Source organism: Natator depressus, chromosome 11, assembly GCF_965152275.1.
Source record: "Natator depressus isolate rNatDep1 chromosome 11, rNatDep2.hap1, whole genome shotgun sequence".
NCBI lineage: Eukaryota > Metazoa > Chordata > Testudines > Cheloniidae > Natator > Natator depressus.
In genome coordinates, this window is record NC_134244.1 from 22759036 (window position 1) to 22786611 (window position 27576).

A 27576-nucleotide genomic window follows, 5' to 3' on the forward strand; every position below is an offset into this window, starting at 1 on the left:
GCACATATGCTCTTTGTCTGAGCAATTGTGAACGTGTTATAGCTGCCTTGACTTCTTTAAGTTAGGAGCAGGTTGACACTTCCGGCTTTGAATGCCCTTTGAATGCCCCAGGCTATACTGGGGAGCTCTCTGAACCTCAGTTTGACAGATGTCTACATTCACAAAATATCCACCTTTTAGAGATGCCACTATTGTGTATTGGGTCCACAGGTGATTGTGCCTTTGCTGAATTGAGCACTAGGGTGTGGAACTTGCTCTCCCCCCACACACACCTTGAAGCCCATCTTGGTCCATCTCTCCCTGATTTTGACAAGCATCTCAATGATTTTTTTTCCAAAGGTGTATTTTAGAATGAACACTGTTAATCTCCCATTTCTCTCTCCAACCCTCATTATTATATTAGACCCTCTCATTTGCTAGTCTATATGAATTTTAATAATGTGGTTTTTAAGTATGTTTTAGTGTCATGTAGGCCCAAATTGTCAATGCATCTCCTGCTCCAATTAAAGTCAGTAGGGTCTGCAAGTGCCCGGAACATCTGACTCAGGTCAGCAACCCAAATTAGTATCTTTGGAAAACTTAGATCTTTAACCTGTCTGTATCAGTGTTCCCACCTTTACAGCAGGCTTTACTCAGCTGGGTTGTTGTTAGAATTAAAGGGCTACATAACAGATGTTGGTATTATCTAACTGACCTTCTAAGACTGTTTAGGCTCACAAATTACTTGGCAAAATATTAACTAAGGGAGCATATAGGTCCTTTAAAAACACTTTAAAAAAACCCAACACTTTAAGCAAGCTCAGGTCATTAGAGATTCCAGAGAAAGTGATGAATGGTTGGTTAAGACACTGACTTATTGTGGTAAAGTAATACATTTTCCCAACAGAATGGTCTCCCATTTGAGATGGAAGGGTATTAAATACCTGAGCTTCTTATAGTGTTACTTGCAGATACCCTAAATATACCTGAAAATATTTTATTTTTATTGTGGTATGTCAAACTCAGCATCTTATTGTACTAACTAGGCACTTCACAAATGTGTAAGATGGCACTGTCCCTGTCCCATGGACCTTAAAGTGTTCCTGGAGTTGGGCCTGGCTCCGGTCTAACATATCTGTTTTCAGCACTACTGCAATATCATAAGAAGAAAAAAAGATATAAGGCAGACAAATGAAAAGAGAGCAAGCCAAAAAATGTGTTTTAAGTCTGTGCTTGCTCTTGTTCTTGTAATTTCCTTTCCCACCCCACCCTAAGCAAAGCTTGTGACATATGGTACATCCCGTTGCTGAATCAGATATCACACACACAAATTTGTCATTATGTTGCACACAGACACTTAGCACCTATAGCTGTTTGCCAGCTAGCCAGCATGCTGCTAAACTCTCTCTGTCTGGGCAGCAGAGAGGGAACTATAACGCATAGTTATAGTGAAAAGAGTGGTCCATGACTTTTGCCACTAATAATAATAATCCCAAACAACAGAATCAGTGCTTGAATCAAAACCATTATTCTGTCTCTGGGACTAGTAAAATAATCATTCCATATAGTAGACCTAGTGTTTGAGCCAAACCCGCCATTCTTATGGCTCCTCTTGACTGTGAGTAGCTCTCACATGGGCCACCTGGTTTTTTGGATCTGGGTGAGAGGTTGTTTGAGCTTGAATTAGGTCAGCATACCATTGGCCGATGTTATATCTTAGTTATTTTGAAAGAAAAAGAGGAGGAAGTGACAATAGACTAGTTGTTCAAAACTCCTATGACTGCTCTTCTTACAATGTCAGGCAGCACTGACCCTATGGCTGTTCAGAGCCAGCCCAAAGGATTTGGGAACAGTACAACTATTAGTACATAGCACCCCCTTCCTTGTGGTAGTCCATTGGCCTCAATAAAGTAATAAGTGGAGAGGGTCAGGAGGGTTTCTAGCCTAAATAATTGGCTAAAGAAACTGCTCCCCTCCTTCAGTTGATTTTTGCTTTTCCTCTGTGGCTGTTCTCTGAGATTCTCTAGTGCTCCAGTGATACTGGTTTGAGTAGCATGCAGGGATGTTAGTTGAAGAACCAGAAGGTCCTGTAGAGATAGAAGTCAATAAGAGTGGATGACTTTCTCCCTGATTTTTATCATCCTTTTTCATTATTGTACTTTTGGATCTTTGTAACATGGTCATTTCTGGAAGGGCAGCAGGATGAGGAGGTGGCACTTCACTATGTCTACACTACCGCGGTAAATCGACCTATGCTACACAGCTCCAGTTATGTGAATAACGTATCTGGAGTCGACATATCATAGGTCGAGTTACTGCGGGGCCTACACCACAGGGGGTCGACAGGAGAAACTCTCCCACCAACTTACCTTGCTCTTCTCGCTGGGGGTAACCCCCAGCCCCTGTACTGGAGCGCAATCTGCTGTTGATTTGGTGGGTCTTCACTAGACCGATGGATGGATCTCAGAGTGTCAATCCCGGCTGTAATGTAGATGTAGCTTAAGATGTGGAACTCAAAATAATACCTTAATCAAAGTGAAAATAATACATAAATACAAAGTGATAAAAAATGAAAAGGTTTCTTACACTAGCTATATTATGTGTTGTGGTGTAGATACTCAGTGATATGCTGTTACGTACAAACGGGAAGTTGTTTTATTGTTCTTGACAAATATGGTGTCTTTGGATATGTCTGTCACAGTAAAGTAGGACTGGGTGTGCATTATGGTCCAGTGATTAGGACACTAACGTGGGACTTGAGAGACTGGAGTGCTGTGAGATCTTCTGATGGAAAGCACTATATAAGAATGAGATATTATTATTTCTTGGGTTCTTCACTTTGTGCTAAGCATGCACATGATTAAAGAATATTTAATATTTTAAACATATACCTCCTTTAAAAATAACTTAAGGTACCATAGGTGTTTCTCCCTTATTGACAACCAGGTGCTTTAGTAATAGCCAGTGATGTCAAGTAAATCGAGGCACAAGAGACTAAACCTCACCAATTAAATCACCTCCCTTGAACAAATCCCCTTTGGGGCAGATGCCTTTCTCTTCCGACCTTCTCTCCAGCAGCATAATGGAGAGAAGTTCAAGGGGTAGGGGAGAAGAGTGCTGTGAAGGAAGAAAGAGCAGCCAGCTTGTAGTCCATTCAGTGCATCATTAGAATGCAATCTGGGATGGCTGGCAGTGCCCAGATCCTTCACTATGGCAGATCCACGGGGTGCAGAAGAGACAGGGAGAGACCAGAGGGGCTTGCTGGCTTCTAGCCACTAAGGCTGCATTTACAGTTGCTGGTGGGGCTGAAAAAAGTTTGCCCCAAAGAGTGAAAAGTTGCAGCCCTATTGTAGAGTACTGCCCTCACTTCAGGAACTGCACCAGAGGCCCAATGGGGAAAACCTGAAGTGGGATTGAGGAGCTGGCCAGCTTGTGATTTCAAGAAAACAGTAGGCAGAGGACTGTAACTGGAAAAAAGGAAAGCAGGAGAAGCCTGTGACCAGGCAAGGAGCGAGGAATGTAGGAAATACATCAGTTAGATTCCTGTTGTTTTTTTCAGGTGGGAAGTGGAAGGCAGAGACCCTGCTCATTTTCAGGAGGAGTAGGAGAGCTGTTCTAGGAGTTATAAATTAGGAGCTACTGTGGACAAGGTGGGATAGGAAGAATTCCAGGTGGGTTAGTTGATTGGTGGATTTTATTTGAGATATCAATAATAATTTTGTGTGTGCACAGGGGGGATATTTGGGGTGTATCTAGCTGGCCAAATCCCTATCATTTATTCTGGACACCAACTGCAACTTGTCATAGCATCAGAAAGAAAAAGCCTTTGGTTGCATAACCATTTTAAACATTTTTATCACGTTTTTAAATACTTGGGAAAGTTTGTTCTTTTGCCTTTCCCATGCAATAAACTTGGAGCCACCAATCGTACAGGCCTTGTCTTCACTAGGAAAAAAATGAATTTTTAATCTGTATTAACTAACCTGCTTTGAAGATAGGGCAGTTACAGTTATGATTTTAACCTGTGTAAACTGGTTGAGGCTCCCCCCTTTGGATTTTCCTCACCCAGTTAACAGGTTAAATCTACTGTTGCCTTGTATTCACTTGGATTTTAATGGAGCTTAGTTTAACATGGGTTAAAAACACACCCTTTTTTCTAGTGAAGGCACAGCTATAGTCAAAATGAAAGTGAAATTTGTGCTAGCACAGTTGTGAAGTCAGAACTTGTACAACACAGGAAGGTCTTCTTGAGTCACTGGAATACTTACTGCTTCACTCATTTGAAGTTCTTTGGTGCTAGATGTAGAATTGTGCCAAACTTTTCATCATCAGGTGCCTGCTTAAGGTAAGTATCTATAGTTTGGGTGCTTATTTGAATCTTGCCCAGATAAGTTTTGCAAAATGGTGCTGGAAATATCTCAAACAGGTTTTCTGTGAGATTTCTAGCACTTCTACTTCTTGTTGCCACTGAAACTGTTGCAAAAACAACCTTTCTCATGGTATTTCATTGGCTCTGATCTGGTCTGGCAGCATGAAGGAAACAACACTTTTTTAAACAATTTAGAATCTCAAAAAAGGTACAGTTCAATATGGGTTTAAAAACTGGTGAAAATTCAGGATTTTTATGACATCCAACTTCCTAGTGAAAAACGTTTCTTATACAAAATGAAAAATTCTCATTTTGCAGTATTCTGGAAACAACATTAAGAAGCATCATATGCAGGAGTAGAGTGAAACTTTTGCATTTAGATCTACTCAGTCTTGTATACACTGGTTAGAATTTCATAATTTTATTTCTGTATTGATAGAGGGTTTTTCTTTCCCTTTGCTACACATAGTTGGAATATAGTTGGCCTGTAGTAGCTCAAACACTATTGCCCAAGCTGAGCTGTGATAGGAACACATCGATCAGCATTTCTCTAGCTCTATCTGGTCTAGCATTAAACTAATTGGATCAATGTGATCCTAGCTCTGCTGCTGACAGCAATTGTTACTGTCAACAGCATAATGGGCAAACAATTTCTAGTTTGTTGAACATCAGCTGATATTTTTCCAGCTGTTTTTGGCACTGAAATAGAGTCAATATTCAACATATCTGGAGTATATTTTATGTAGTTTACGCAGCCTAATAATGGAAATCAGCTTGGTTATGAGTCAAATAGATTAAGGTAAGACATTAAATATGTTGCAAACAGGAAGTACTGTAAGTAGCAGTTTGCATGGGGAGGGTTCTTTTTTTGCAATAGTTCATATTCACGTGGATTCTTTCTATTGCTTGTTATGTTTTTGTAACCTAAGCCACAAAAGTAATGTAACCCATATAGTACACTTTGAGCTTTGGGTTCTATTTAAAAAACTGAAATATTAAGACCACACATCCCATTCTCAGTAAATGGCGGGGGCGGGGGCGGGGGGTGGGGGGGGGTAAAGCCTCAGTGATTTTTGTCACATACCGTGATTTTGGACATTAGAAAAATTGTAAAACCCCTGATGCTTTAAAATAACCCTCATATGATGTAACTCAGAACCAAGTGACGTGTGTGCACTGATTTATGCAGTAGTCACTTATAGACATTAAAATTCTCTCTGACCCCATACTCTCTGATGTTCCCTTTGTGCTATATACTAATCCTCTCCCCACTAACCAAGTGTTATGCAGGGATTGGTGGGGAGGGAAATGGTATCTTCACTTGCCAGGTCACAGAATGCCAGAAAAAGAGCCTGAAGTCAATAAAAGTACGATTGTAGGGCTGAGCATTAGATCTGATTAATTATTGAACTATTTGCTCATCACAGAGTCTACTACTACTTGCCTGGTCCCTCAAACGTTTCCCATGCTATCGTGGAAGAAGCATCATAGAGCACAGCAGAGACCCTTTCTAATGAGTCTGTCTCTCTGAGTATGTCTACAGTGCAGCTGGGAGCATGCCTTCCGGCCAGGGTACACAGAGTTGCGCTCCCTCTGCTCAAGCTAGCATGTTAACAGTAGCAGTGTGGACATTCTGGCATGGGTGGCAGCTCGAGCTAGCCATGTGAGCTTGAACCCAGGGGTCACATGGGCTTAGACTTGAGAGATTAGTCCAAGATGCTGCCCTTGCCGTAATGTCCACACTGCTATTTTTAGAGTAACAGCCGTGTTAGTCTGTATTCGTAAAAAGAAAAAAGAAAAGGAGTACTTGTGGCACCTTAGAGACTAACCAGTTTATTTGAGCATGAGCTTTCGTGAGCTACAGCTCACTTCATCGGATGCATAGCATATTGTGGAAACTGCAGAAGACATTATATACACACAGAGACCATGAAACAAAACTTCCTCCCACCCCACTGTCCTGCTCGTAACAGCTTATCTAAAGTGATCATCAAGGAGGGCCATTTCCAGCACAAATCCAGGTTTTCTCACCCTTCCCCCCTCCCCACAGACACACATACAAACTCACTCTTCAAAGAGGTTTCAAAGAGGGATGGGCTATTACCAGCAGGAGAGTGAGTTTGTATGTGTGTCTGTGGAGGGGGGGGGGAAGGGTGAGAAAACCTGGATTTGTGCTGGAAATGGCCCTCCTTGATGATCACTTTAGATAAGCTGTTATGAGCAGGACAGTGGGGTGGGAGGAAGTTTTGTTTCATGGTCTCTGTGTGTATATAATGTCTTCTGCAGTTTCCACAATATGCTATGCATCCGATGAAGTGAGCTGTAGCTCACGAAAGCTCATGCTCAAATAAACTGGTTAGTCTCTAAGGTGCCACAAGTCCTCCTTTTCTTTTTTCTTTTTACTGCTATTTTTAGCATGCTAGCTGGAGCCGATTTAGCATGACTCCATCTAGCTGGGCTGGTAGGCATGTTTCCAACTGCAGTGTAGAAATAAACTCTGTGGCTTGCTTCTTTTAGGGGCCTATGCACCCATACGTGGCTGGGGGGGCAGATTTTAAGGTTTTGTAGCTGGGACTGCAGTCATAATACAGGCAAGATTCCAGAGCAGCACAAAGCTGCCCTAATGCAGGACAGGATCTGGGCCTTAGTCCTCTATTTACACCTAGCAAGGGCAGCTATCACCAACATGCTACTATGGGACTACTGTTCACGTCTCTCACCCTGTCCACCCACTCTGTTTCTCTTCCTTCACATCTCCTGTCTCCAAATCTGGAGACAAACTGAACTACAGCTTTTGAAATGCACAGCTCTTTTACTGAATTTTCATATTTTTATCAAAACATGTAACAAGAGTAAAAAAAGGTACGCACATGCCACCTACCTAGCTTTGTCTAAATGTAACGCAAAGGAGGACAACAACAAAGCAGTCATTTGGTTTATTGTTCTTTTGTCTTAATTTTTTGGCCACTTCAGATACTGTAAATGAGCCACTAAAACAAATATCTGAATAACAAGCTACAACCAAACTATTCCGGGCAACAAACCACACCTAACATATTTTTAATACTATTGTTACCACACAGGAAATCACTGAATTGAAGAATAACAGTTTGCAAGCTATATTACTGTGTACATTTTAAAACATAAGAGTATGTTGGTACCTACTCTGTGGAACCATAGAAAAAGTGTGGATGTAAGCTATATTCCAGATTGGTGCTTAAGTATGTAGGATGAAATATTGTGCTTTTCTTAAACTTTAGTACAAATACATAGAATTGTAGATGGTAGAGTTCGAAGTAGAAAAGAAGCAAAAAAGCAGATCAAAATCTTACCCAAAATACTATAACAGACACATAGTTTGACTATGATATATATACACACATGACATTGCCATCTTTGTCTTCGTAGCCTTGTGGAGGAATGGTCAGTTTGTTTTTTCTCTCAAGAAATGTGGTGAGTTACTGCTTGAGTCTGATCTAATTTCACCCCAGTTGTCTGCTATTGTAACTCCATTGACTTAGGTGGATTCTGTGGTGAGATCAGAATCAAGAAAAGGGTACTTGACTCCTGTAGTCATAATGTATTTTGAACAGATTATAAGCAAACTGTTAAATGGCAACAGAATCCCATAAGAACTACAATGTTCTTATTCCAAGTGTAAACCATTAAGGATTTTTCCTGTACTTGTTTATCATGATTGAAAATTTGTATATTTACTTGCCTTGGTCAAACTAGTCTTTATCCGGAAAAAAATATATAAAGTTTTAAAACTGCAAGAGAGAGAGAATGAAAGAAGTTGAAAATAGCCTTCCTATATACTGGAACAGTTCAGAACCTCACAGAATACAGGATTTGGTAGTTTGGGATCTTAAGGCTGCTTAAGGAGAGCGTGGTATGAAAACATTTTATTATTTGTATTACAGTAGTGACTATGGGCCACCATTCAGGATTGGGGCCTCATTGTGCTAGGAACTGTGCAAATATATTCTAAAACATGGCCCCTGCCATATTCTACTGGGGTTTGTTCTTGGCCCAATGCTGTTCAATATCTTTAACAATAATCTGGAAGAAAATATAAAATTGTTGCTTTTAAAAGTTGCAGATGATTCACATTGATAGAGTAGTAAATAACTATGGGAACAGATCAATAATACAGATCCAGCTGTATTGCTTGGCAGGCTGGGCTCATTTGAACAACACATATTTTAATATAGTTACATTTTAATACGGCTAAATGTCAGTCACTCGAGATGGGAGACCATATTCTAGAATGCACTGGCACAGAAAAGGGCTACTGGTTGAATATGAATCCCCAGTGTGATGCTGTAACAAAGAAGGCAAAAGTGATTCTTGTATAAGCAGGGGAGAATATCAAGAGGAGTCAGGAGGTGATATTACATCTGAATATACCAACAGGGAGACCATTACTGGAATACTCTGTCCGGTTGTGGTGTCAAAACTTCAAAAAGGATGTTGGCAAATTGGAAAGAGTTCAGAAAAGAACTACAATTATGTTTCAAGGTCTGGAAAAGATAATGAGAGACTAAAGAAGCTCAATCTATATAGTTTATCCAAGAGAAAGTCAAGAGGTCACTTGATCATGATCTACAAATACCTTTATGGAAAAAAAGGTGTGTTATAGATGGCTGTTGAATCTGACATAAAAAGACATAAAGAGATTCAATTGTTGGAAGCTGAAGAAAGACCAATTCAAACCGGAAAGAAGGCATATATTTCAACAGTGGGGGTCATTAATTGTTGGAACAAATTGTGAGTTTACAATAAAAAAGGGAAAAACAAAACTTTAGATTATTACTTTCTCTAGTTTTCCCAGTGTATCCTGTCAGCTCATTATCATCTCTTAGATCGTAAACTCCTTCGGGCAAGAACTATATTTATCTGTGTCTTTGTAAGAGATATAAGACTCGTTTCTGAACGCTTTAATGAATTTGTCTCCACCTGTAGCAGACTATAAAATGCTGAACAAACTTGACTGCTGATTTGCATAAACAAGGTGCTAGAGTGGCTGCTGTTTTCTGATGATACTACGTTTTGGTTTTAATGTTAAGGAGTTTTTATGCAGGTTGTTTTTCTTTGGTATTTGGTGGAATGTGTTATTGCCTGTTGGTCAACCTAACTTTAAGAGGAATGGAAGAAGACAGAGTCCTTCAAGTGAACAGTAAAGAAGACAGTCCTATGTGGAGGATTGATGCTGATTTTCTTTGTTCACAATATTGGAAGAAAACTGCTTGGCAAAGAAGATATGGTAATCCATAACTTGGCGTATACCAGGAGGAGCCAGAAGATACTATGGCTAAAATTTTCAAAAGGGCCTAAGTAACTTAGGAACCTACATTCCATTGAAAGTTATTAGATCTTAGGCTCTTAGTCACTTAGGTAATTTTACCCTAGGTCTATCTGGAGTGAAGGTACTTTATTGGCAAAACTTTTGTCTTTCAGGGGTGTTAAAAAACACACACCCTGAACGAGAGAAGTTTTACCAACAAAAAGCACCAGTCTGAACAGCACTTTGTCAGCAGGAGCTCTCTCCCGCCGACAAACAGCAGCTATTCTGTGCGCCTTTCAGAGGCACAGCTGTAGCGGCACAGCCAGCAGAGGGGTGGGAAGGGAGTTAGCCTGACTACTGCCAAAGACACTGGGAGAAGCAGGCTATACTTGCCTCTGTATTTGCATATATCTTCCGTTGCTGTGTGGTCCCTTTCCCCTAACACAGATTTCCTTGTTTGTACAGTCTCCACGTGCTGGCAAGTGGGGAAGCTCCACCTGTTGAGGGCACCTAGGCAGGGTGAATTTAGTTTTGGTGGAGGGATAGCTCAGTGGTTTGAGCATTGGCCTGCTAAACCTAGGGTTGTGAGTTCAATCCTTGAGGGGGCCATTTGGGATCTGGGGCAAAAATTGGGGATTGGTCTTACTTTGAGCAGGGGGTTGGACTAGATGACCTCCTAAGGTCCCTTCCAACCCTGATATTCTATGATTCTAACTGTGTTATTAAAAGCTGGGTAGTGTCGAGAAAGCCTAAGTTATGGCAAGCTGCCTATGGACTGCAGTGCTGCCCAGAGTCTCTTCAGGGCTGCCTTGCAACATAGCAACATTTGCTTCCCCCACCCATAGCCTCTCCTTACCCCTGAGCTTGTGAGGGAGTCCCCAGAAGAGAGAGTTATAGCTGTCTTCCACTAAGCCTATGCGGGAGGAATCCTCCCTTGGGTGGATAGGGGGCCTTTACACCACTCTGGACCTTTTCTTTATTATATGGGATAGGAACAAGGATGAGAATCTCACCCAGAAGCACTGTGTAGAATAGTTCTTGATCATAGTTCCTGATCTGTTGTGGCTGAGATGCACTCAGCATGACTCAGGGGAGGGCTTGAATGCTGCTCTAAATTAAAGTGGCTGCAAATGATCCCAGGCCACAATGGCATTCCTTTCCCTCTGCACTAGGAAAACAAGAATTCCATTTAGCAAAAAAGTTTGAGGTTTTAAACCTATTTCCCTTCTACATTGTAATAAAAATCAGACCTTTCAGAATTTTTTTTTTAAAGTTAAGCTTCTGATGTTAGGACACTCACCCGGGATGGGGTCAAGGCCCTGTTCTGAATCAGACAGAGCAAAGACCTGGTTTCCTACATCCCAAATGGCTGCTATGACCCCTGGCCTACTGGCTGTTCGGGGGGTGGAGGGGAGAGGTATGTGCTTTCTTCCTCTGGTTTTGCTCAGAAATTCCAACTTGGACCTGAGAAACAAAACAGATAAGTTTCTGTGAAAAGCTTTGGTTTAAACAAATCGGCATTTTCTGACCAAAATACCAAAGTTGTATTATATAAGATATGTTGGTGTAAAGACTGTTTTGGCTGCCAGCATGGCACACAACGTCCCCAAGACGGCTGAGAATTGGAGCCATAATATTTTTACATTGCCTCTGAAATTGGTGTGGTTCAAATATATTTGTCTTGCTCTAAATCTTGGAGAGAGTGTATCCATGTATTTCCACAGTGACTTCAAGATAGAAATAATTGCTGTTACGGGGTAATTGGGCAGAGGCGATGCATGGAGTGAGGGAGGCATGCGTGATCATGTGCCCCCCAAGTTTTTTGTCAGGGTTTATATTTTTATTTTTATTTCTTTTGCGGACAGTGGGCTCAAAATATATGCTCCCCCACTATCAACAGTTACACATCGTCTGTGTAATTGGGCCACCAATACCATCTGCTCTCTCATAACATGTTGCTACGTGAGCTGTCACCTTCCAGGAGGGAAAATATCTACCAGAGTTGTGCTCCACTCCTTGGTTTTTGGGGGATGGCGCAAGTGACTACAGGGAACAGGAGGGGCCATGTGAGCCCTGTTCCCCAGCAAGCCTCTGACCTTCAAACACCATTAATCAGATGCCATTAATATTGTCTCCCCATGACTTGCTGTTTCTGTCCATCTCCTAAGCTCTCTAGCTGAATCTCTGCTGCAGAAGGAGGTCATAGTCGTGGTAGAACAGGCTGATAGGGAAGCCTAGCCAAAGTGAAAGAAGGAGGGGAGGGCAGGTGAGAGGTACTCAGGACAGTGAAAAAAGTAATTGGATGTGTGGTTCCTATCCCTTCAGTCATTTCATTTGTATTTGGTTTGTCTATCTTATCCACTCATTGTAAGCTCCATGGTGCAGAGAGTGTCATCCTATGTGTTTGCTCAGCATCCAGCATGCTTTGAGTCCTACTTTAATACAAATAATGTGAACAGTAATCTTGTACACTGAGAGCACAAAACTGAAAATAACTAGCAAAAAATTTCAGACCCGGGTCTATGAATTAACGTCCCTCTCCTTTTTCTAGAATAGATAACTCTGAGCCATTGAGGTATGTGTTGTTTTGTTTTGCTTTTCCTATGGAGTTGACTAGGGCTGGCATGATTTTGTAATTCTCATTTCCTGTGCAGATAGCACCTTCAGCTTTTATAGTTTGTTTTTTATCTCAGTCACAGGCCTTGGCTTTTTACTGGTTGGTTTAATGGCGAATGTGGGATAATGAAAGGAGTGTTTGGCCTTTTTAGTTCTGTCATACTTGGTAAGGGTAATATTAACTGTTGATGTACAATATCCCATTCACCCTGGAGACAGAGTAGCAAATGACGATCTGAACCTGTGAAAACCGTGACAAGGTCCATTTTTTCCCTCTTGCAATGTCTCCATTTTCTTATGTTTGGCATTTTCATGGCCATTATTCATTATCCTTTCTATTTACGGAAGTAGTCTGGGGAAATTAGACTTAATAGAGGTGCAAAAATCACAAGGAGGAAAGAAGAGAAAAGTGACTTGAAAGGAAACTAAAATTAAAAGGTTATTTTGGTAACTGACACCTACAATTAGAGTGCAAGATAATTGTCATCTTGTCATGAAAAATAAACACAAATGGCAATGTTCCTTGAGTTACCACAGCCACCATTTTTTTCCCGTGGGGAAAAATGACTTACAACACCACAACTCGCTGCACATTCTTGCTCTGAGACGGTGATGAATTTATGTCTGCGCTGTATATTGTGTTGTCATATGACCAAATAAAATGCATGCAAACCAGAGTTTAGAAATGATGCTATCTTCCCCTCAGAATCATCTTCCTGCTTTGTGGTAAGGCGGTGGCCTGACTTTATGGAATCAATGCAAGTAGTTATATGTAATGTATGAAAACTCCTACAAATTAAAAGTACCTGCACAGCACCATATAACTAAGCAAACATTGTGGTATTGTGTACTGCTCTGTAGAAAAATGCATAAATGGATTAACCCAGGTAGACCCTTGTGCTGAGCAGAGCCCCAACGGCTGTGTGCCTGATACATAATTACAGTTAAACCAAAAAGTTAAGGATGGTAATGGGTAGAGCTGGTCAAAAAAATAACTTTCACGAAAAAATTAAATGTTTAAAATTAAAATTAAATTAATTAAAGAGCATTAAAATGTTTGTTTTATTTCAGTGGGGAAAAACCCACTTTCTCTCACTTCCCTCCATCCTTTTCCCCATTGCTGGAGATTAAAAGAATGAAAGTGGGAGTTTTCCAACCACAAGGAAATGAAAAATTATACCAAATGCATCATTTTGAATTTTCATCAAATAGAGAATTTCAAAGAAATCAAAGGGCTTTGGGTGAGACACTGTGATTCAATTGAAACACCATTTTTGGACAATTTTTAGTTTGGTTAAAAATGTTTGTGTTTGGTTGAATAGTGGGGCTCTTTATGGGGCACTGTGGTCTGACTTTGTGGGACAGCAGGCAGGATTGAGGACAAAAACTGGATTTGTCAGTACAGCTTCTGTGTTCCAGAGGGTCCGTCTATAATTGTTTTGCCTGGACCAACCAACTCCTGAGTCTCTGAGACCCTCTGTTTCTGGATGAGCTCAGCAACATGCCTCTCTGATGCTTTTAAATGTGCACAACTTTGCACATGCAATTACCTGTGTTCATTTTTCACCCAGAGTGCCAAAGACAGAATTTTTGTAGGGCTCTGGGAATGCCGTGGGGTTTGGGCTGCTGTGCTTTGAACCTGGTTCTCGCACATCCTGGGAAAGTGCTCTTGAGATGGGGGAGACAACTCTTTTTTTTTTTTTTTTTTTTTTTTTTTTTTGGTGAGGAAAGGGATGGTCTGATGTATGCACCTAATTTCAGCAGAGGTTTCACACCTTTGAATCCAAAGTGCGGACAGGTACCTGGCTTTTGTGGTTCCCATTCTTAGCACCTAACTGTTCCTATACATTGTATAGGACCCTGAGCCTGCTGAATGGGCAGCCAGGCATCCTCTCTGCCCCCCTCTTTGAGGGCTATCTGCTCCTGCTGCCATTCCCAGATGTGTGGCTGAAACTGCAGAGAGGTGGCTGTGATGGAGGTCATCACCCAACCAGGTGAGATGAGGGGCTGTGGATAAAGAAAACTAGGGGCTGGTGGGGTAGGTAACAGTTGTGTTGGGAGAGAGGGAGGGGCTACTTGAGGAAAAGGCAGGGACAGAAGCTACTGGAAGGAACTAAAAAGCAGCAGGAGCTAAGGGAGAAGCAAGTGATGTGAAAATGGGGTATGGAGAGCGACAGGGTTAATGGAAGGACAGGGTGATGCAACCCATAGCAACCTCCTCCATACTCTGGTTTCTCTCCTGTCCAACAATACCCCCCACAACACTCCTGTAGCTACTCCTAACTCCCTCCATGCTGCTTCTGGCTCCCCATAAGTCCTTAGCCCTCTTCAGAGAGGTTTGGGAAATAAGATTTTGCCTCTCTATGCCTGTTCCCACTGCTCCAGGGATTGCTGTAAGGCAAATTCAGACTCAATTCAATGCCTTTCATTAGCACTAAATCCAAGCAGAGTTTTCAGATCTGATATTTATTTGTAAATATGCAGATTAGCTAATTAAATCATTAGCATAAAATGCCCCACATGGGTTTGGACAAAATATCCTGCCAGCCTTAGAAAATGAGGCCTCAACTTGACCTTAGGCATTACCAGTAACTCTTGCTAAGTCTGGATGCATCCAAACAAAGGTGTGAGTTTCCCCCATTGGCCTTTGTAATCTTTTCTTTCCTGGTTCCAAAGAAGAGAACTGCTAAAGAATTTATGTATAAAAGCAGCATGTGCCTTTACACTGTGCATGTAGTTAATATAAAGTGTGTCATCTACTGGCATACAAAAATGTGTTGTATTGTTTGTAAATTTACAAGCATAATAAAATTGTTGTTATGCATTGCAAAAGGCTTCCTGACTGCAGCCATTTAGAGTAGCATCTGCAGTAGAGTACTTTGTTTTCTTGAGATTCTGCAAGTTTTCACTATGCTGTAACTGGGTTTTTTTTAAAGTATTATATGACACCTCTTCTGTGGCACTGATTATTGTATCTCAGGCCCTCACAAGCATTACTGAATAACATCTCTCTGAGACAGCAGAGTATTATTATTTCAGTTTTACAAAGGGGAAACTGTGGCACAATGAGACCAAGGTCAAAATCTTTATTAACTTTGTGCATCCCAGTGTTTGTGCTCCAACTTTATATACCTGGCCTGATTTTGTCATAGTGCATAGCATTTTTATGGCAGTTTGTGTTCAAATCACACATTATGTGATTAGTCCTCCCAACACCTGTGATGTAGGTGAGTGAGTATGGGTATTCCCATTTTGCAGATGGATGCATATAGATGGAAAGCCAGTGACTTGTCCAAGGTCAGACAATTACTTAGTCATTCAGGCACCAGAAACTAGATTCACAAAGGAAACTAAGGCTTAATGTTGCAAAGGCTAACTTTAGGCACCCTGTCACCTTGTGGAATCCACAGCCCCAGATCAGGTGTCCAGGGTCCTATACAATGTATGGGGACAGTAAGGTGCTAAGAATGGGAACCACAAAAGCCAAATACCAGTGTCCACTTGGGATTCATAGGTGTGACACCTCTGCTGGAATTAGGTGCGTACATCAGACCATTCCTTTTCTCTAAATAAATAAGCGGTGGCCCCCGTAGCAAGAGGACTTGCCCAGAATATGGGAGGAGCTGGTTCAGAGCCACATAGTGCCTGAAAGGAGCAGGAGTTGAACTCAGGTCTCGTTTCTTAGATGAGTGCCTAGCTACTTGGCTCCAGGGTTGTGGTAGCAGGGGGCCACTGTGACTCTCAGCTTTGCCTGTTAAAGCTGTTCCACTTTGTATAAAATATTCATGGAGTCAATGAGCAACCAAGAATGATTCTCTATCCCAGTGGCTAGTGCACTCTCCTGGGATGCGGGAGAGTAAAGTTCTGGTCCCTACTCTAATGAATATTTAATTATTTATACAAAGTAACATTCAACTGCCTTAATTACAATACAACCAAAACTCTTCCTGCAATCCTCTCCTTCATTCTCTAAGCCCATTGCAACCTCTGTAGGGGTCCTACAGTCTCATTTCCTTCACCACCCTGATTAATTCACTGAGCATCACCTGCACTGAATGAGGTAGGGGTCCTCTAGAAGAAATAACATGACCATATAATTAAAGCTTGTATCATAATGAATATTCAGAAGGGGGCTGAATTAAGGTTGCACAGGCAACCTCCATTCTGACATTTCCTAGCTTTTGAATGCTTAACTTTGCAATCTGAGTAACATTTTTTCGACATAGTTTTTGTATGTAACTTCCTATATTTTTTAAAGGAAAAAACAAATTCTACTATATGCAACTGTACCAACCTCCCATGACGCATCAAGATCTGTATTTGAACCCTGGATCTTCACCACTGGAACAGACTTTTACCACTTGAACTAACAGACTAGCTGTCATGAGGAGACGGCTGTTAGGCTCTGTGGACAAGCCCCTTAAGAAGGGCACTTAAAAAACTGTTCTTCTGTCACCTTCAAGTGCACTGTGTTCCGTAATATCTGCATGCTGTGTGTTAACCCCTTCCCCCAACTTTGTGTCCCCTTGTCCCTCCCCTGCTCTGTCTCTCTCCGAGGGTTGTGTATCTGTTTCCCCCTACCTATGTTTTCTCCCATGTTGCTGTGCCCCTCAGTGTTCTGTGTGCTGTTGTAACCCCTCCTCTGTGTTCTGCATCCCCCAGATCTACTGCTTGATGTGTTTTGTCGGTGTCTTGTAGAAGATTCAGCTCTCTGTGGAATTCTGCAGTGAAGCAAGTGGGCAGGGCATGTGTGCAGACTTTTAGAAGCGTAGCCTTATGATTAATTTGGGGTGCAAAATGCGCTTGTTACTAATAACAGGTTCCCCATGCACTGCAGTTAAGGAACTCTGGCCAAATAAAGTGTTAGACAGTTTATCACAAGATGTATATTCCTAAATCTTCTGACTCAGGGTTACCGACTAATCCTAACTTTTATTAGGCCTAATGTGGCCTTATGCTCACTATTATTATCACTAGGCCTCAAGATAAATACTAGGTTTCAGGCTTACTAAAAAGCCCATTTTAAAATTATCTTTGTTCCTTTGCTTATTCCTACTTGTATTATAGTTTTAGTTTCATTTGCACTAATTTAGCAAGATATAAATGATTATTTACCTGATCATAGAATCATAGAATATTAGGGTTGGAAGGGACCTCAGGAGGTCATCTAGTCCAACCCCATGCTCAAAGCAGGACCAATCCCCAACTAAATCATCCCAGCCAAGGCTTTGTCAAGCCTGACCTTAAAAATATCTAAGGAAGGAGATTCCACCTCCTCCCTAGGCAAGGCATTCCAGTGTTTCACCACCCTCTTAGTGAAAAAGTTTTTCCTAATATCCAACCTAAACCTCCCTCACTGCAACTTGAGACCTTTACTCCTTGTTCTGTCATCAGCTACCACTGAGAACAATCTAGATCCATCCTCTTTGGAACCCCCTTTCAGTTAGTTGAAAGCAGCTATCAAATCCCCCCTCATTCTTCTCTTCCGCAGACTAAACAATCCCAGTTCTCTCAGCCTCTCCTCATAAGTCATGTGTTCCAGTCCCCTAGTCATTTTTGTTGCCCTCCGCTGGACGTTTTCCAATTTTTCCACATCCTTCTTGTAGTGTGGGGCCCAAAACTGGACACAGTACTCCAGATGAGGCCTCACCAATGTCGAATAGAGGGGAACGATCACGTCCCTTGATCTGCTGGCAATGCCCCTACATATACATCCCAAAATGCCATTGGCCTTCTTGTCAACAAGGGCACACTGTTGACTCATATCCAGCTTCTCGTCCACTGTCACCCCTAGGTCCTTTTCTGCAGAACTGCTGCCGAGCCATTAGGTCCCTAGTCTGTAGCGGAGCATGGGATTCTTCCGTCCTAAGTACAGGACTCTGCACTTGTCCTTGTTGAACCTCATCAGATTTCTTTTGGCCCCATCCTCTAATTTGTCTAGGTCCCTCTGTATCCTATCCCTACCCTCCAGCGTATCTACCACACCTCCCAGTTTAATGTCATCTGCAAACTTGCTGAGAGTGCAATCCACACCATCCTCCAGATCATTAATGAAGATATTGAACAAAACCGGCCCCAGGACCGACCCTTGGGGCACTCCACTTGATACCGGCTGCCAACTAGACATGGAGCCATTGATCACTACCTGTGGAGCCCGACAATCTAGCCAACTTTCTATCCACCTTATAGTCCATTCATCCAGCCCATACTTCTTTAACTTGCTGGCAAGAATACTGTGGGAGACCGTGTCAAAAGCTTTGCTAAAGTCAAGGAACAACACGTCCACCACTTTCCCCTCATCCACACAGCCAGTTATCTCATCATAAAAGCAATTAGATTAGTCAGGCATGACTTGCCCTTGGTGAATCCATGCTGACTGATCCTGATCACTTTCCTCTCCTCTAAGTGCTTCAGAATTGATTCCTTGAGGACCTGCTCCATGATTTTTCCAGGGACTGAGGTGAGGCTGACTGGCCTGTAGTTCCCAGGATCCTCCTCCTTCCCTTTTTTAAAGATGGGCACTACATTAGCCTTTTTCCAGTTGTCCGGGACTTCCCCTGATCTCCATGAGTTTTCAAAGATAATGGCCAATGGCTCTGCAATCACATCTGCCAACTCCTTCAGCATCTCGGATGCAGCGCATCCGGCCCCATGGACTTGTGCTCGTCCAGCTTTTCTAAATAGTCCCGAACCACTTCTTTCTCACAGAGGGCTGGTCACCTCCTCCCCATGCTGTGCTGCCCAGTGCAGTAGTCTGGGAGCTGACCTTGTTTGTGAAGACAGAGGCAAAAAAAGCATTGAGTACATTAGCTTTTTCCACAAGCTCTGTCACTAGGTTGCCTCCCTCATTCAGTAAGGGGCCCACACTTTCCTTGACTTTCTTCTTGTTGCTAACATACCTGAAGAAACCCTTCTTGTTACTCTTAACATCTCTTGCTAGCTGCAACTCCAGGTGTGATTTGGCCTTCCTGATATCACTCCTGCATGCCCGAGCAATATTTTTATACTCTTCCCTGGTCATTTATCCAATCTTCCACTTCTTGTAAGCTTCTTTTTTGTGTTTAAGATCAGCAAGGATTTCACTGTTAAGCCAAGCTGGTCGCCTGCCATATTTACCATTCTTTCTACACATCGGGATGGTTTGTCCCTGTAACCTCAATAAGGATTCTTTAAAATACAGCCAGCTCTCCTGGACTCCTTTCCCCCTCATGTTATTCTCCCAGGGGATCCTGCCCATCAGTTCCCTGAGGGAGTCAAAGTCTGCTTTTCTGAAGTCCAGGGTCTGTATTCTGCTGCTCTCCTTTCTTCCCTGTGTCAGGATCCTGAACTCAACCATCTCATGGTCACTGCCTCCCAGGTTCCCATCCACTTTAGCTTCCCCTACTAATTCTTCCCTGTTTGTGAGCAGCAGGTCAAGAAGAGCTCTGCCCCTAGTTGGTTCCTCCAGCACTTGCACCAGGATATTGTCCCCTACACTTTCCAAAAACTTCCTGGATTGTCTATGCACCGCTGTATTGCTCTCCCAGCAGATATCAGGGTGATTGAAGTCTCCCATGAGAACCAGGGCCTGCGATCTAGTAACTTCTGTGAGTTGCCGGAAGAAAGCCTCGTCCATCTCATCCCCCTGGTCCAGTGGTCTATAGCAGACTCCCACCACGACATCACCCTTGTTGCTCACACTTCTAAACTTAATCCAGAGACACTCAGGTTTTTCTGCAGTTTCATAATTGAGCTCTGAGCAGTCAAACTGCTCCCTTACATACAGTACAACTCCCCCACCTTTTCTGCCCTGCCTGTCCTTCCTGAACTGTTTATATCCATCCATGACAGTACTCCAGTCATGTGAGTTATCCCACCAAGTCTCTGTTATTCCAATCACATCATAATTCCTTGACTGTGCCAGGATTTCTTCCAGTTATCCTTGCTTGTTTCCCAGGCTTCTTGCATTTGTGTATAGGCACTTAAGATAACTCGCTGATTGTCCTGATTTCTCAGTATAAGGCAGGAGTCCTCCCCTTTTGCTCTCTCCTGCTCGTGCTTCCTCCTGGTATCCCACTTCCCCACTTATCTCAGGGCTTTGGTTTCCTTCCCCCAGTGAACCTAGTTTAAAGCCCTCTTCACTAGGTTATCCAGCCTGCTTGCAAAGATGTTCTTCCCTCTCTGTTAGGTGGAGCCCATCTCCACCTAGCAATACTTCTTCTTGGAATACCATCCCGTGATCAAAGAATCCAAAGCCTTCTCTCCGACACCACCTGCGTAGCCATTCGTTGACTTCCATGATTCGACGGTCTCTACCGAGGCCTTTTCCTTCCACGGGGAGGATGGACGAGAAGACCACTTGCACCTCAAACTTCTTTATCCTTCTTTATCATCTGAGCTCAAGTTATGGGTCAACAGAAGCTTCAGGGTTTTTGGGGTGCTGTCAGAAAAAGCTTTGTTCCCTGAAAACACATGCAGGAATTGGTGACTTTCACCCAGATCTCAATGACTTTACATGTCCCTGGCCCCAAAGTAATCGATATGTCAGATTTCAAAGAACTACCCAACCAGTAGTGGTGGTGGAGCTATTTAAAAAAAAAAAGTGTCAATTAAAAGTATTAAGCAACTAAATATGTGGATTGTTACCACTCCCTCCTTCTGCTCTCATAGTATCACATATCACTTCACCTACTTTTGAAATATACGACTTGTGGGTGAAAATGCAGCAAGTGTTTAATGGGACACATTTTAGCACAGGAAATACAAAGTCTCTAACCAATGGAAAATGTATGGGGAATTTAGACAGAATACGAAGACTAGAGTTCCATTGTGACCAGAACACTAAGTTTATTACCCATTCTACTGGAAGATCCCGTGGGAATTTTTTCATAACTCTAAGGCCAGAAGAGACCGTTCTGATCACCTAGTATGTCCTCCTACATAACCATAGAACTTCCCCAGAATATTGCTAAAGCATACTTTTTAGAAGAACGTGCAGTCTTGATTTTTTACTTTAAATAACAACAAGGAGCCAGAACCATGGCTTTGCATTTCATTCAAAAGATGGCCCATCCATAGTCACAGTGCCCTTTAGCATCATAGAGGTGCACATGTAAGTTATTTATACCACATCATTAGTACTACTTCATGCAGGACTTCTGCATTCCATATAGTACTTTCCCACCAAAGTACTAACCAGGCCTGACCCTCCTTAGTGTATGGAATCTGATGTGCTCAGGCTTCGCCGAAGGACACAGTTTCTATATAAAAAAGAAAAAGTTTCAGCTATAGATGAAATGATTGAAGCTAAGAAAGGTTTAAGAGATCTGTGCTTAAGAAGACTGTGCTAACAGGGCTCCAGCATAGTTTTCTAACATGCCTGTAGCATGGATTTTAAAGTACTGTAGTGTAGAAGTCAGTCAGGTTAATTACTTTCAAACCACTTTCCTTCATATGGTCTAAAAATGTATTGTGTGAACAGGGCCAAAGACAAAGTTTGATAGCTGCCAGCTGGATATGATAGAAGGTTACAGAGAGATTACACTATAGAGGAGAATGGCATTTGAGATAAGGATAATCTTTTACATAAACTCAACTCTTCCAAGAGACAAGATGGGTGAGGTAATATCTTTCACTGGACGAACTTCTTGAAGTTGTTCCAATAAAATATATTACCTCACTCGCCTTGTCTCTCTAATATCCTGGGACTGACATGGCTACACCAACACTGCATTAACTCTTCCAAGTCAGTTTGGCTGTGTGAGTGATTAGTACAGTAATCAACTGTTGGTTACCCCAGTGTTCAAAGATAACCATGCTTTCCTGAACTGGTTCAGCCTGTGTCTGCTATTGACTGCACTGATATGTTTTTAGGTAAAGAGCACATGTATCTAGAATAACTTTATTGTTCTGTGTTTTTCAGGACAACGCAGTAATCATGCAAGGACTTCCAGCTTCCGATACCTCCTCTGAAAAACCGAATCCTACCCACCAAAATATAGGGGCTGTTCAAATGAGGATCAAAAGTGCTAACAGCCACCATGACAGGCATAGCCAAAGTAAATCAATGATCCTTTCTGAGAATGTGAAGGTCAAAGAACCTGTAAGTAAAATTCCACAAGTGTTTCCTGATCTGATTTTTGTTAAACCAAGTTATTGTCTTCAGGCTTATTATTAATTCTTCTAGAAACCCTTGCAAGTAGGAACCCATCCACCTACAAGCAGTCAGAAATGCCACCTTTCAAATTGTGTCACCAGTTATTAAAGTAAAACTGTTTAATCCAAAGAGATATCGTGGATTTGGTGCTACCACCTTTAATGACTAATCAGGATCTCCATTCTCTTGCTTCAGTGTAATAAAAAATGAAGCTGTGCAGGTGTATAGTGCTTACGTTTCCCAATATATATCACTTCTAAAAGCCAGAGGCTAAAATCAGACAAAAGGAGGAAAAAACAGACATTAAAACTCTTCTAATAAAGGGAAACTTTGCAACTGACACACCTAAAATAGTCTTGCTGTAGAAATTACTGTTTTGCAGAGCTCTGATACTGAACTTATCTTAAAATGTTAACCGTGAACAGAGTTGAGTCATTTTTATCCATTAAAATGATTTAAGATAAAATAGTTAGTGATGAACTTTATTGCCAATTATGTCCCTGCCCCTGTACTCATTCTGAGCTACTAAACAGACTGATTGGTATGAGTCTCCCCTGGTTAATTTTCTTCTGTAATGGTGGCAACTTGCAGCTGAGGCCATATGATGTTACAAAATTATTTATGCAATGTTAGCTACTTTTTTGGACTCCGCATTCACTGAGAACAAAATGGATCTGAACGAGTTAGGTTAGCTGGGGACAGACCCCCCAAGACTCAGTCAGTCTTCACAGCCATTCATTGCTGTTCTGTTAGAGAGCTGAATATTTCATAGGAATCCATTATACTAACTGAGTTATTAAATGGAATAAGCTTGCTATAGAAATTGTATTTTTCCTGCATTATTCACTCCGAGTTCAAAGACAAAATTAACCCCCAACACTTTCATCAAGGTAGATTGAAAAGTATATGATTTTAATGATTCTTTTTATTTACGTACGTACTTACATGAATTTAGCTCAGGGAAGCAAATCATTATATTTCTGTACTGAAAACATTGCTTTAGATCATGGCAACTGATGAGAGATTCATTTCAGTATGTTTACTTTCCAATTTAAAAGTATCATTTGCCTCAGACACATTGCACATATTGCTTTGTTTTTATCCTAAGTGAAATGTTCCTCAGTTATGAACTTGAAACAGTGTTTACAGTAATTTATTGGAAATACTATAATGCATTATCAGTAAGAACTGTACCTTTGAAAAAGTTTAAAAGTTAAGTATATTTAATGATGCCTAACATATTTTATTGGCTGTGTTTAACAAACGGCACTAGGCTGCAGTTGTTTTTGACAAGCATGAAAACATCACAGCATGAGACTGCAAAAGGAATTATGTAGAGAAATTACAAGTGATCCATCTCTCAATGAATTATCCACCTCAATAGCCTGCAGAACTCAGCTACCAATTAACACCTACTTTATTACATGTTGGGATGTACTTAATAACTTTCATGTGTTTATGCACTATTACCTTGACTGATGCCTCTTGTACAATTAGGCATAATTGGCATATCAATATGCAAAAGTTAAAAGGATTAACCCTCTTAAAACTAATGAGCATTTCTGTATCCAGCTGCTAAATGAGACAAAATTAGCATTTTTCACTTTTGGGCAGGATTTTATCATGCAGTTTCTCATTGTTGATATTACCTTGTTACATAACTTTAGTTTTGGGGGTAGTATGCTGGACTGTTATAGAGCAAGGGTTCTAAAAAGTTAAATTAGACATAAATATTCACTGCTGCATTCCCATAACCATAGCAGGTACAATGTATGTTCATTAGTAGGGAGCTGAAAAGTTGCTTTGTGTTACATTTGTTTAGTAGCTAATTATATGAAGTGGTATTTTGCTCAGTATATTTCATTTTACCAAGCAAACTTGGCTCCAATATCATAAATTGAAAGCTTTCCATGCTACTGATTTCCTTTCTGTTTCAGTTCTTTTCATCTCTTTTTGCCATGCAGAATTTTCTGACTATATATTGACATACTGAAAAGTATTTTGGCATATTTACTCAGATAAGCCTGTTAAAGTTGTTTGCTAAAGCCAAACGAAAACCACAATTCTTAAACAAGAATTCAAACATATTCAAATATGTTCTTAAAGTGTAATGTTGTTTGAATGTAAAAGATTTACCAAAATATCTGTATCACTTTCATGTTGACATATCAGATCCTCCATGCCTGATTAGTAAAGGATTTTGGGGGAGGGTATGAAAGGGAGAAGATAGAACCTTTGTCTGTGAAGTGCCTTGAAAAAGTGAAGAGTTCTTTATTATGGTTGTTTGGAGTAATGTATTCTTGTTTTGTAGTTTCTGGGCACTTAAATAAACAACCTTCAGTTTTGCATCCAAAGGAATATAGATCAGAGCTTAAAGATACATATACTAAAATATCAATTGGATCTTATTACACTGTGTTGCAGGGCAAAAAAGGACTTATGCTGTTTTATATCAGTTGAGAATCTGACTCTCTGTTAAGATAGTTGGTGTGGGTGTGTGGCTGTGTATGTCATTGGTTGGCTTATCGAACGTTTGGAAACATTTTGTATTGGTTTCACATAAACTGTATTTCTTTGTCTTCAGCTGTTAGGGTTTTTAAAAACATTGGTAATATGAGTGAACTCATAAGAGGCTCCATGTTACTCTGTTACTTCAATTATGGAAATGCATTAGGAATATCTGCTAATCTGTGATCTGTTAATGAACACGTTTCTCTTTCTATTGATCTTCCACATCAAGGGCCAAATATTCCTTGCCTAACTCATGCAAAACCGATTCACTTCAGCTGGAGTTTTGTCTAAGTTAAGGCAATTCAGGATTTGTTGCATTTTGAACAGTTAAAAAAATATTCCTAAATATGTTTGAAAAAAATAAAACACATTTATGAAGAACCTCTGGTAGTGATTTGTAGAGAAGAGACTATATAATTTTGTCTAAGTGATTTGTGGCATTCTAAAGTATTCAGAGCTGTGCTTGTGTGTACACCTTGGGCTCTCCTTTTGAAGATGAACAGATTATTTTCTATGGTGTGACAATGGAGGATATGAAGCGTACGTCAGTAAGGCCATATGAACTGTGCATTTTGTATTAGTAAAGATGCTGAATGTATAATAGAGAAGCTAGCTGATGCAAAAACTTAATGTAAATGCTCATGTCTTTTAGTTTGTGGAATGGAAATGCTCAAGTATTCTGCTGGAAGTTGGAACTGATATTAATGTAGAGTTTAAAGAGCACAAATCTTGAAGCTGGACACAGAGTGTAGTAGGCAAGAGCTCTTTCATTGTTTAATATTAGTATCTCAACCACCAATGTACATCAGTATTTCTATCTTTTAAACCCAGAGAAATGCATTTTGCTTCATTCAAAGCAAATTCACCAATGAAACGTCTTTTGTTATTGGTGTTTAGATTAAGAATTACCGTCTATCTTAGACATTCCAAAATGCTAATGTATTAGAGTTCTTTTTAATTTAACAGACTTTGTTGGTTTATTTAGCTCTCTGATACGTTATCAGAGAAGCAGGAAGAAATTTTCTTTTGTTTCTTACTCCAGTCCTGTGATCATAGAATACTTGCCAAAGTTATGACTAGCCAAAAAAAAGAGAAATAAAATGGCTAAAAATACAAGCCTTCTGTTTAGCAGAGTTTTTGAGCCATATTATGAGATTATGGGGCTTGTACATGTTTACTTCAAATCAAGCTTATAGTCAAGTTTGAAGCTTTGTATAGATTGTCCCGAAGTAGATCCTGATATTTAATTTAAATGACACTAAATCACATTGAATTGATAAGACTTGGCATCTCAAACAAAGGTAATTGCCCGTATTGGTTTTGTACAAAAATAGAGCTGCTTGGAAAATGTGCAGCCAACACAGACTGTCAACTCCATTTATAGATCAATATGTGAGAACCATTGATCAGGCAGGCATGTGTAACAGTAACACTTTGCATTTATTTGTGGTTTTTATAGCATGTTAAGACTTACAGGATTATCGGCTTCCAAAATATTTTGACTTCCTCATAAATATGTTATCTGTTTAATGTTCATTAAAAGACAGACTGCATCCTTCCTAAAAAATGTTTTCAGTTTCATGATATTTCTCTTATTGCTGTAGGAAGTTTTAGCTGAAAATGGATTATTTCCTTCTCTATAAGATCATTGGAGCTCCTTTTTTAAAATAGTATATTTAGTGGAAGTTTTTGAAGATTTGTTTTTCCTTGTACTTTCTTTTTTTTTTCCTGGAGAAAAACAGGCATTGATAAAAATGTTCTCTCAACAAGTAATTGCTTAATTCATTAAGGCATTCTCCCCATTCACAATACTATAAATTGCAAAAAATAAAATCTATTTATTTTATTCTAAAAAGGGCTGTTCACACTGGACTCTCTTCAGACTTGTGTCTCATAGATATCTACATATCAAGAGAGAGAGAGAAATATCTGCATCAATATTGATAGAAAAAACGTACAGATATACATAGGCATTTTTCTTTAGCTTTCAATAAAAAATATGGTAGACACCATTAAAAGGGAACAGTTTTGACTCCCGAGTATCTGAGGTAACTCAGTTGTTGCATGTTCAAAAAAATAGTACTAGAATATTAGGGCTAGAAATATGAATGTACCTAAGATGACACAATGTGATAACTGTTGGTAAATGCTTATTTTTTAATGGCAACCACTTTAAGTTCATCAAGCATGTAAGCGTTATATATAAAATGAGTCGATTTGTGTTAAAGCAGTGACTTGTATGAAAGTAATTCCAGTCCTGTTTCTCCAGCAAGATTGTTCGTGAAATCATAGAAGTTAGAAATGCAAAAGACCTGTTAGTTCCCTACCGTTGAAGGAAAATAAAACAGAATTTTCAGATGCCTCATCTCTATGTTCTACTCTGTGTAGTTCAAATATATTTTATGTCATCGAATCAAATTGGCATTTTACTTCTATTCTCTGTTGTACAGTAGAATATTGTACATCTAAAATGTTCACAAATTGTAAGTAAAGTCATAATTCCTGAGGCTCCAATTCTTCAGTTTTTTTTACATATGTTAACTTTAAGCACATGACTAGTCAACTGAAGTCAATAATCATTTGTAGGAATAGGGCCTTAGTCTTTACTTCGGCGAAACTGCATTGAAACCAACTGCACTTCTTAGTGCTGGACTGGGCCCACATATTGGTTTAGAAGGA

At 40.5% G+C, this 27576-nt stretch overlaps 1 protein-coding gene across 1 annotated transcript in view; it reads left to right on the forward strand.

Annotated features, from left to right (window-relative positions):
• Positions 1-27576, forward strand: part of ARHGAP15 (Rho GTPase activating protein 15) — a 465551-nt gene that overhangs the window by 21432 nt on the left and 416543 nt on the right. The window contains exon 2 of the mRNA XM_074967296.1: positions 22153-22332. Coding sequence (XP_074823397.1) covers positions 22168-22332 — 165 coding nt within the window. The 5' untranslated portion in view covers positions 22153-22167. The remainder of the gene's footprint in view (positions 1-22152; positions 22333-27576) is intronic.